Source organism: Dermacentor silvarum, chromosome 1 (genome assembly GCF_013339745.2).
Source record: "Dermacentor silvarum isolate Dsil-2018 chromosome 1, BIME_Dsil_1.4, whole genome shotgun sequence".
Classification (NCBI taxonomy): domain Eukaryota; kingdom Metazoa; phylum Arthropoda; class Arachnida; order Ixodida; family Ixodidae; genus Dermacentor; species Dermacentor silvarum.
Genome location: NC_051154.1, coordinates 279,656,938 through 279,667,146, shown reverse-complemented (window position 1 = coordinate 279,667,146; position 10,209 = coordinate 279,656,938). Strand labels below are relative to the sequence as shown.

At 43.6% G+C, this 10,209-nt stretch overlaps 1 protein-coding gene across 1 annotated transcript; it reads right to left on the bottom strand.

Annotated features, from left to right (window-relative positions):
• Window positions 1-1,747: 1,747 nt before the first annotated feature.
• Window positions 1,748-7,659, bottom strand: LOC119440834 (uncharacterized). Its single transcript, XM_037705708.2, has 2 exons — window positions 7,633-7,659; window positions 1,748-2,523 (listed from the first exon to the last, which is right to left on the bottom strand). Exons 1-2 carry the CDS (start codon window positions 7,657-7,659, stop codon window positions 1,852-1,854), a joined length of 699 nt encoding a protein of 232 aa, XP_037561636.1. The 3' UTR covers window positions 1,748-1,851.
• Between the last annotated feature and the right edge of the window lie 2,550 nt (window positions 7,660-10,209).

The following is a 10,209-nucleotide window of genomic DNA, read 5'->3' as shown; positions in this document are numbered from 1 at the left end:
ACGTAGGAGTTTCCTAATAAGAAGTGAATGATTAACACAACCAAATGCTTTTGTAAAATCTACAAACAACCCCAGAACCAGCTGTCCCTCATCAAATGCCCTTGAAATTAACTCTTTCTGAGAAAGTAAGGCACACTCCGTGCTGAGACCTTTGCGAAAGCAAAATTGGCATTCATTTAGAAGGTTATGTTTTTGCGCAAAATCCATAAACCGATTTAAAATTACTTTTTCAAGTACCTTCGAGAACGTAGGGAGGATATCCTTGTATTGTATTGGACGATAGTTGCTCATGTCATTTTTGTCACCTTTTTTATATAGGACACTAATGCGAGCTTCTTGCATTTTACTGGGAAAAATAGCCTGATTGAGACAAAGGTTGAAAATATATGCAATGCATGGAGCCAGAATATCAACAACGTATTTTAAAGGTTTTATCAGTAACCCGTCAATATATTTCGCACTGCTGTTGTTTAGATTTTGAATTATGAGGCTTATTTCGTTTTCATCCACAGGTTTAAGGAAAATAGTGTTGCTGTTAACCGGAATGTTACTAAGATCATTTGGTAGCATAGGCATATTACCTGCACTTGCGAAATATGTATTAAATGTATCTGCAAGCCGCTTCCCAGATAATTCTATGCCATTATTATCTAATTTAAGAAGCTTACTGATAGGCGGATGATGCCTTAATACAGAGTTGAGCCTTTTCCACATAATCTCAGAGCATCCAGCAGCTGTTGCAAAGAAATTTGCAAAATATTCTCGTCTAGCTTTTTTTTATATCTTTATCTAGGCGATTACGGCACACTTTGAATTAGCGGAATAATTCGATATCTTTAGTTGAAATAAATTTCCCATAGAGAACTTTTTTATGTGCGATTCGTCTGCGAAGCTCAGAGTTAATCCATGGCTTCCGAATTTTTTGCTTGGCTTAACGCGCACTGAGGGAAAGCTAGATTAATAAATCGATTTGAGAATGTGAAGAAATTTTTCGTAGGCCCCATTTGCTTCGTTGAATTTATATACATCATCCCAACAAACATTTTCTATTTGTTCCCGAAATATGGACAAACTGCGTGGGGTAATTTTTGCATCTGCTGCATTGGCTGCGTTAGCTTTTCCCGTACATGCCCTTTGGCGCAAATAAATATAGGTAAGTGGTCGCTGAGGTCATAGGCAAATACACCCGCCTTAACTTTTTCAGGGGTGATATTTGTAAAAAAATATCAATTAAAGATGATGAATTTTCAGTAACTCTAGTGGGTAAGTTCACTAAACCATTCATTTTCAGTAAAATATCTAATTGTAAAGTTTGGGAATCGTTTTTCATCATATTAATATTGACGTCCCCGCCGTAAATTAAATTCAAGCCGATTTTTAGTAACTCAAAGATTTCTTCTAATTTATCAAAAAATTCCTAACCCTGCCACTGGGAGGGCGATAACATACTATAATAACGGTGTTATGCATTTTTATTGCTAGAACTTCATAGTCAGTTGTTATTGCAGAGAGTTCGGGCAGTAATTCGCATTCGAATACTTCCTTTACCAGGATGCATACTCCGCCTCCGCAAGAGTATGACCGATTTAAGTAGAAGGTACTGTAATTTGGGATACGGAAAATATCTGTATCGTTCATCGACCATGTTTCTGTTAACAGTATCGTATCAAATGATTGCCTTTGCTGTTCAAAAAACGAGTAGAGGTCGTTTTTTTTATTTGAGAATGAGCGGGTGTTCAGATGAAAGCATTTAAAGGATTGCAGAATTTTTTTACCTAAATGCTGACTGAATACTTGTGACAATATGTAAGTCTCCCCACTTGCACAAGTCATTGTTATCAAGAACTGTTTTTAAACGAGCTTATCAAGATCCCTCGCGGTAGAAACAGCCACTGCGCGTTCACCGTCTGCTTTTCGGACAAGAACACGGCTGTTGCTATGCCACACATATTTGTAGTTCGCTCGCTTCGCCCATATCTTTGTCTCAAAGAGTAAATCACGGGTCCTTTTTGTCACGTTTTTAAGCAGGAATACATCGTCTTTCGATTCACGCAACTTCTTTCTGCTTTTCCACCAGCGGTCCCTACCGGCTTGTTTCGCGAAGCGACAGATTATACCCGGCATCTTTTCTTTTTTTGACGGCAGCCGGTGAACTGAAACAACGTCATTTTCTGAGAGCTGTGGAAGTTCGAGCATCATGGTTACTTTGTTTAGCTTTTCGAGCAGGTTTTCTTTTTCAGAGTACTGAATCCCATGAAATTCCAGGTTTAAGCGACGGCTCCTCCATTCAAGTTGGTCAATTTCAGCTTGCAGCTGATTGACGTCACTCTCGTTTCCTTCAAGCCTTTCGGTTCTGAGTTTTAGTTCCTTGATCTCATTTTCATTTCGCTCTGTTCGTTGTTGCAGTTCATCGTACTGTTCGCTCAGAAATTGTAAAGTATCTTCAATGCCTTCAACTACCTCTCGGAGTGGCAACAGCTGGTCAAGCTTTCCGTTAATTGTCATTAACAACTGCCGCACGTCCTGCGCGTCAGAATCATCACAAGATTTGTTGGGTTGCTCACGTAATTTCTGTCTTCTACAAGACGTGCAGCGCCAAGCCAGGCGGTATGCATCTCCTTTTGAGCTAATTGCCGTGTCTGAGGTTCCTGAGCATTTTCCGGTGTGAAATTTAGAAGTACAGTCACTACATTCAATGGTAGAGTCTAAAACAGTAAGCGTTAGCTCACAAGTGGCACATATCACATTGCAGGACATGGTCACAATTTGGCAGCAGCAGCAGCAATAGGGAAAAAAGTACGAAGTATAGAAATACTAACCTGCAAAAAGGCAGGTTGTTACTTGGACGATGCTTCTTCAATGCTGCCGCTGCCGCCAATGTGAAAGCAGGCCTCAATTTCCACTATTTTATAGCTTGCTCTTCGACGGTGACGCTTGAAGACTGCGGCAAGGTCGATCCACATAGGTCGCGAAGCTTCGGGCGAAAAGCGGTTCAGAACCAATTGTCACCGACATCAGCAAGGGTGGTTATGGGAGCAGCGATTGAAGCGCGACTATGTTTGGAGGGAATAAACACTGGGAAAGAAAAAAAAAAAACGTTTTTAAATTAAAGCGAGACGCAGTTAGATTTATTCAACGAAAATAAAATTCCTTATTCATTTTATATATGCATAGCGAGAAAAGATACAACTGTATTTTACTAGATCATTATCAATATATACCTTTTTTCAGGGCCCACCGTGAGAGCGCCCATCGATAGCAGCGGGCGTTGACGCCGCTATCACTTGCAATGCCATGCAACTCTTGGAGTGCGTGGAAAGGGGCACTCGCAAAGTTCACCTGTGTTACAATACGCCCCCGTCACATGTGTTGTATTGCATGTCGACGTTTGTCTGAATTAGGTGACGCGGGTAGTTTTAGTGTTTCTTAACCTGTGCAGTCAAAAGTAGTGAGTTGCGACCGTAAGATACTTGTTTAGTTGTTTTCGTGCAACAGCGCTGGCCGACGGGCTTGGCGTCCGACGAAAGTACGAGCACTCTACGCAATCTACGCCCAAAGTGTTCGTCGGCCTCCAAAGAAAGTATGTTCTGTGCAGCGATGCGATTTCGACACCCGTACGGCTGATCTTTTCCGGCATCGCTTTTCGCGCTGAAAACTCGGAAAGCCCATGAAGTCGAATGGCGGGGCATTTGAATATACAGCTCTAATGGCAGGCCTCCGAAAACAAATTTCGCGCCTATGAGAACAAAATGACGTCATTTTTGTTTTTGACGGATATGACGTCAAATAATTTTTTCTTCCGCCGGAATTGTTCCCTCCTCACACAGATGGCGCTAAGCCCCATGAACCGCCGGTAAGCAACCATGTTTTGAACGTATGGGCTTCTATGGAAGCTTCGCTACCAGTATATCTACCTTGACTGCGCGGCGTGATCCGGACAAAGAGGGCTTGCAGCAGAGACGCTCGCCGAGCTACGCCCACAAAGACTGAAGCAGGCACGGCAGCGACGTCACAGGACAGCCGACGTTATCTGCAAAAAGGCAGGTTGTTACTTGGACGATGCTTATTCGATGCTGCCGCTGCCGCCAATGTGAAAACAGGCGTCGATTTCCACTACTTTATAGCTTGCTCTTCGACGGTGGCGCTTGATGAAGACTACGGCGTGATCCGGACAAAGAGGACTTGCAGCAGAGACGCTCGCCGAGCTACGCCCACAAAGAAAGTCGTCATTAGAAACTAAAGAAAAATAATACGTCAAACTATATTAAAGGACTAGGATTCTGTAATCACGAATTCGTGATTCGTTACAAGAATATAGCTTTTGTATAAGCGAGAAAATGAAGAAAAATGGAAAATCTGAGTGGCGCCGCCTGTTGTGGACTATGATATTTCTCTCTTATTTTGACGTCAGTGTTCTGGGCGGCTGGCGCCCCCACCAAGCCAGGAGACGAGATGCGTTACAAGCGAAAAGCGAGCAGCGGAAGACGAGCCCGCTCGCACTGCGCGCAGGAAAAGAGGAAGTGGGGCAACAAGCGATAGGCGCATACTGCTAGCCGACGCAGCCGGTTCGAGGAACGCCGCCGATGCGAGCTGAGAGGGCAGTGTCTTATTCGCAGAAAGCGGCAGAGCAGAAGGTGACGTAGAGATTAGAAGTTCTCAATTTCGGCGCGGGCGATTCGAATTGAGAAGCGGCAGCGACTTTCGGTTGCAATTCTCTACGCAACAACGCCACATATTGTCGTGAAGAAAATGATGGTAGACTTCTCGACAGACAAGCTGTCAATTCAACTCCACTTAATATTTTCCTTTCGTGTACCTATAAGAGGAAGAAATTGGGCCCGGTAGGAATGTAATGCGTAGGATACCCGGTAGTCGATTAGAGCTACGGAATGTGTTCCGCGAGAAGGAGGGCACGGTCTTGGCGATAGAGAACTAGCTGTCGTGACGCAATTGGAAGATCGCTGGGGAGAGACCTCTGTGCTGCAGGGAACATGATGACGACGACGACGACCAAGCATGGTCAAGGAGGAGAAAAACTTTTCATCTCTCCAATCTGTCGTCTCCATACCTGCATACAACACACACACTAATGATATTATATATATATATATTATATATATATATATATATATTTTCACTCATGATCATATAAAGCCATCAAGTAATGAAGCCAAGGAAAGCCTCGGGGAAATTTGCTGTGGTTGACATTAATATAGAAAATAATAAAGAAAAGAGAAATGAAAGTGTACGAAAAGACAACTTGCCGCCGGTGGGAGCCGAATCTCTGTCAGGTCCCGGTGCAGAGCTCTTACATGCGATCAAGGCAGCTCTCAACTCGGCAATAGTGAAAGGAAGGTTATACGGTTCGTTCTGTCGACATTTGCGTATGAATGGCTTACATTCTTCTATCTGTTTGTATTTAAGGAAGGATTTCGAATAATGGATTGAGCTTGACACATGCTCAATGTGCTCCCCAAGACAGTCTGCCTGGTCCTGCAACGTATTCCCCTGGTCATTAACCAGAGGCAACGGATGAATTTGTTGCCCCTTTAGCTTTCTTAAGCCATTCCATACTTTTGCCTCCTGTGTGTAGGAATTTATACCCGAGAGAAACCTCACCCAGCTTTCTCTCTTTGCCTGACGTCGTGTCCGCCTTCCCTGCGATTTAGTCTGTTTAAATTGAATGAGATTTTCAGCATTTGGAGATCTACGCAATATGCCCCATGCCTTATTTTGCCTTTTTCGCGCCTGTCTACAGTCTTCGTTCCACCAGGGAACACGTCTTTTAAGTGAACCACCATTCGTTTGTGGGATACAGTTTTCAGCAGCATCAATAATAAAAGCGGTAAAATATGCGACAGCATCATCGATACTAAAATTGTTTATAAAATCTCGTGGTAAATAAGTTGATTCTTTAAAATGCTCCCAATCAGCCGACGCTAATTTCCATCGAGGAATGTTGGGAGGGTTATCATTCTGCATTATTAAGCTGAGAGTTAGAGGGAAGTGGTCACTTCCAAAAGGATTGTTAGGTACTTTCCATTCAAGGACAGGCAGAAGAGAAGCTGATCCAACTGCAAGATCTATCGATGAATACGAATCATGTTGGGCGTTGTAATATGTCGGCTCCTTCTTATTAAAAGGCAGGCACCAGAGGTCAGAAGGAAATTTTCGACGAGTCGACCTCTCGCGTCACAACGCGAGTCTCCCCACAAGGTGTTGTGGGCATTAAAATCACCCACAAGTAGATAGGGTTCCGGAAGTTGATCAATGAGGTTATAGAAATCTGTTTTTATGAGGTGATAGTTTGGGGGAATATATATGGAGCAAACAGTTACCAACTTATTGAAGAGAACTGCCCTAACTGACACTGCCTCAAGGGGTGTTTGTAAGGCTACCTGATTACAAGCTACAGATAACGATTGCTACACCGCCGCATGAGCCGTTAGCGTCGTCACGGTCTTTTCGAAAGATGGCGTGCTGACGAAGAAAGTGTGTTTGTGTGTGTTTCAGGTGTGTCTCTTGAACACACAGCAATTTTGGATTATGTTTATGTAGGAGTTCCTTAACGTCATCGAGGTTGTGGAGAAGACCCCTGACATTCCAATATAGTATTTGTGTATCCATAGTGAAAGTGTTTTGTGCTGTGTGTTTAAGAGGGGAAATCTGTGTTAGCCCACAAGGCCCTTTCCGGGCCCCGTGATGCGGGTTTTGTCTTTCTTGGCGCGCTCTTGAGAGCTGCGCCGATCCTTCGGCGTCTGGGACGCCGGTGAACTTGATGTATCCATCACCTCCGCCGAGGCGCTGGATGCCCGCTCGCGGCGTACGCTCGCGGGTATTTCGGGCTTCTCTGACCGAGCAGAGGCCCTAGGTGTCGTAGAGCCCGCAGGCACGGAGGACTGCTGGCTCATTTTGCTGGGTAGCGGAACAGTGTTGGCTGATACCGCCGAGGGGGCTGACAGCTTGACTGCCGGCACACTAGGTGTGACTCGGACGGCCGCCGAAGTGACGCTGCCCCCCGCCGCGTCACATCAACGTAGGATGGTTTCGATGGGTTGTGAGTCATGAAAAAACGTCTTCGTGCTTTTTGGAAAGAGATATTCAATTTGACCTTGAGTTCGATTACTTCCTTTTCTTTTTTCCATGATGGACACGATCGCGAATAAGCCGGGTGGTCTCCATCACAGTTAACACAGTGTGTATCAGAAGTGCAGACGTCAGAGGTGTGCTCATTTGAGGCACATTTTGCACAGGTGGAGCGCCCACGGCAGCTTTGAGATCCATGCCCAAACCGCTGACACTTGAAGCATCGGCGCGGATTTGGAATGTACGGTCGTACGCGAACTTTACACTATCCAGTTTCGATGTATTCAGGCAGGTTGCTGGTTCCAAAAGTGATAATCAAGTGCTTAGTTGGGATTTCCTTGTCGTCACGTCTTAGTTTAATCCTTTATACATTTACTACGTTTTCATCTTTCCACCCCTCAAGCAGTTCAGTTTCAGTTAGTTCAAGCAGGTCGATTTCCGAAACGACACCACGGACAGTATTCATGGACCTATGTGGACTCACAGAAATAGGAATGTCCCCGAATGCAGCATCGTCAATTTGGTGTGTTGCAGCTTGTCACGCACCTCCAGCAGGAGGTCGCCGCTTGCCATCTTTGTTATTTTATAGCCAGGGCCTATGGTGTCTGTCAAGCATTTTGATACAATGAAGGGGGATATCATTCGGACAGTCTTCGTTACATGCTCACTATGTATGACGTGATACCTGGGAAATGTTTCTTTCTGTTGTAAAAAGAACTTGAAAGTTTCATCGGTGCGCCCCCTCTTAAGGGAGCGATCAGGGAGTGCAGGAAAATTGCTAGCCATATTGATGCCACAGTATTCGGCAGGCATGCCAGCCACCCACCACGGAGCCCAACTAAGGGACGCGACAGGACATGAATTATTCAGTTCTGATCACGCCAGCGGTACATGCCCACTATAATAACCCAATATGAATAACCTAGGTTGGTTATGTCACACAAGGTTAACCCTCGCTGCCTGAAAAATCGGAAGTGATACAGAAATAAGTAGAGGACAGGAAAGGGAGAAAGTCAGAGGGAAAGACGAAGATCGAAGAGAAGGACAGGAAAAGGCAACTACCGATTTCCCCCGGGTGGGTCAGTCCGGGGGTGCCGTCTACGTGAAGCAGAGGCCAAAGGAGTGTGTTGCCTTTGCCGAGGGGCCATGAAGGTCCAGACACCCGGCTTCAGCTCAACTCCCAGGATCCACTTTTCCCCGGACACGGCTAAGCCACGCACGGTTACACGCGGGAGGGTCCAACCCTCGTGTGCTCGGGTACGTGGTGGCGCAACTCACCAAACGCCTGCTTGCGCAGACGCCCCTGCGGGAGGGGTAAAGTGTGTGTGTCCTATAGGAAGACGACATAAAATCACTTCAATAAAACGTTCTTCTTGGTGGTAACATAGCTTCCATTCTTGTAGAATAGGCTTAATGGTTTGAAGTTTGTTATGTGCCCTGGAGTCCCTAGAAAGAAACAGTGTTGAAAATCAGCATCATTAATTTTGTTGGCAGTATATGACGGTTACGGTAAACAAGCCCTATTGTTTGAGATAATTTTGTCGCCAAGGCGTTTACATGCATATCCCATGATAAGTTTTCTTGGAAAATAACACCTAGAGTTTTAAAGTATGGAACAATATCGATAGGCGTTAAATTTAGCAATATAGGCGTATTAATTATTACGTTTTTATTTTTGCTCCGGAAAACTATTGCTTTTGTTTTGTTTATTTTAAGACTATTTTTACATGTCCATTCATGTAATCTTTGAAGGATTAAGTTTGCTTCCTCAAGTAATTCATCCGCCGACTTTCTTATCAGAAATATGCTAGTATCATCGGCGTAAATTATATAGTTTGCCTTGATACTCATACTAATGATATCATTAATATATAAATTAAAGAGGAAGGGTCCCAAATTACTGCCTTGTGGCACGCCACAAGAAACAGGCAGTGGACTAGAGAGTTCATCATTAATACCGACCCTTTGCTTGCGGTGTTCTAAATAACATGTGATGAGGGATGCAGCCTTGCCGCGGTAGCCATAACGTAGGAGTTTCCTAATAAGAAGTGAATGATTAACACAACCAAATGCTTTTGTAAAATCTACAAACAACCCCAGAACCAGCTGTCCCTCATCAAATGCCCTTGAAATTAACTCTTTCTGAGAAAGTAAGGCACACTCCGTGCTGAGACCTTTGCGAAAGCAAAATTGGCATTCATTTAGAAGGTTATGTTTTTGCGCAAAATCCATAAACCGATTTAAAATTACTTTTTCAAGTACCTTCGAGAACGTAGGGAGGATATCCTTGTATTGTATTGGACGATAGTTGCTCATGTCATTTTGTCACCTTTTTTATATAGGACACTAATGCGAGCTTCTTGCATTTTACTGGGAAAAATAGCCTGATTGAGACAAAGGTTGAAAATATATGCAATGCATGGAGCCAGAATATCAACAACGTATTTTAAAGGTTTTATCAGTAACCCGTCAATATATTTCGCACTGCTGTTGTTTAGATTTTGAATTATGAGGCTTATTTCGTTTTCATCCACAGGTTTAAGGAAAATAGTGTTGCTGTTAACCGGAATGTTACTAAGATCATTTGGTAGCATAGGCATATTACCTGCACTTGCGAAATATGTATTAAATGTATCTGCAAGCCGCTTCCCAGATAATTCTATGCCATTATTATCTAATTTAAGAAGCTTACTGATAGGCGGATGATGCCTTAATACAGAGTTGAGCCTTTTCCACATAATCTCAGAGCATCCAGCAGCTGTTGCAAAGAAATTTGCAAAATATTCTCGTCTAGCTTTTTTTTATATCTTTATCTAGGCGATTACGGCACACTTTGAATTAGCGGAATAATTCGATATCTTTAGTTGAAATAAATTTCCCATAGAGAACTTTTTTATGTGCGATTCGTCTGCGAAGCTCAGAGTTAATCCATGGCTTCCGAATTTTTTGCTTGGCTTAACGCGCACTGAGGGAAAGCTAGATTAATAAATCGATTTGAGAATGTGAAGAAATTTTTCGTAGGCCCCATTTGCTTCGTTGAATTTATATACATCATCCCAACAAACATTTTCTATTTGTTCCCGAAATATGGACAAACTGCGTGGGGTAATTTTGCATCTGCTG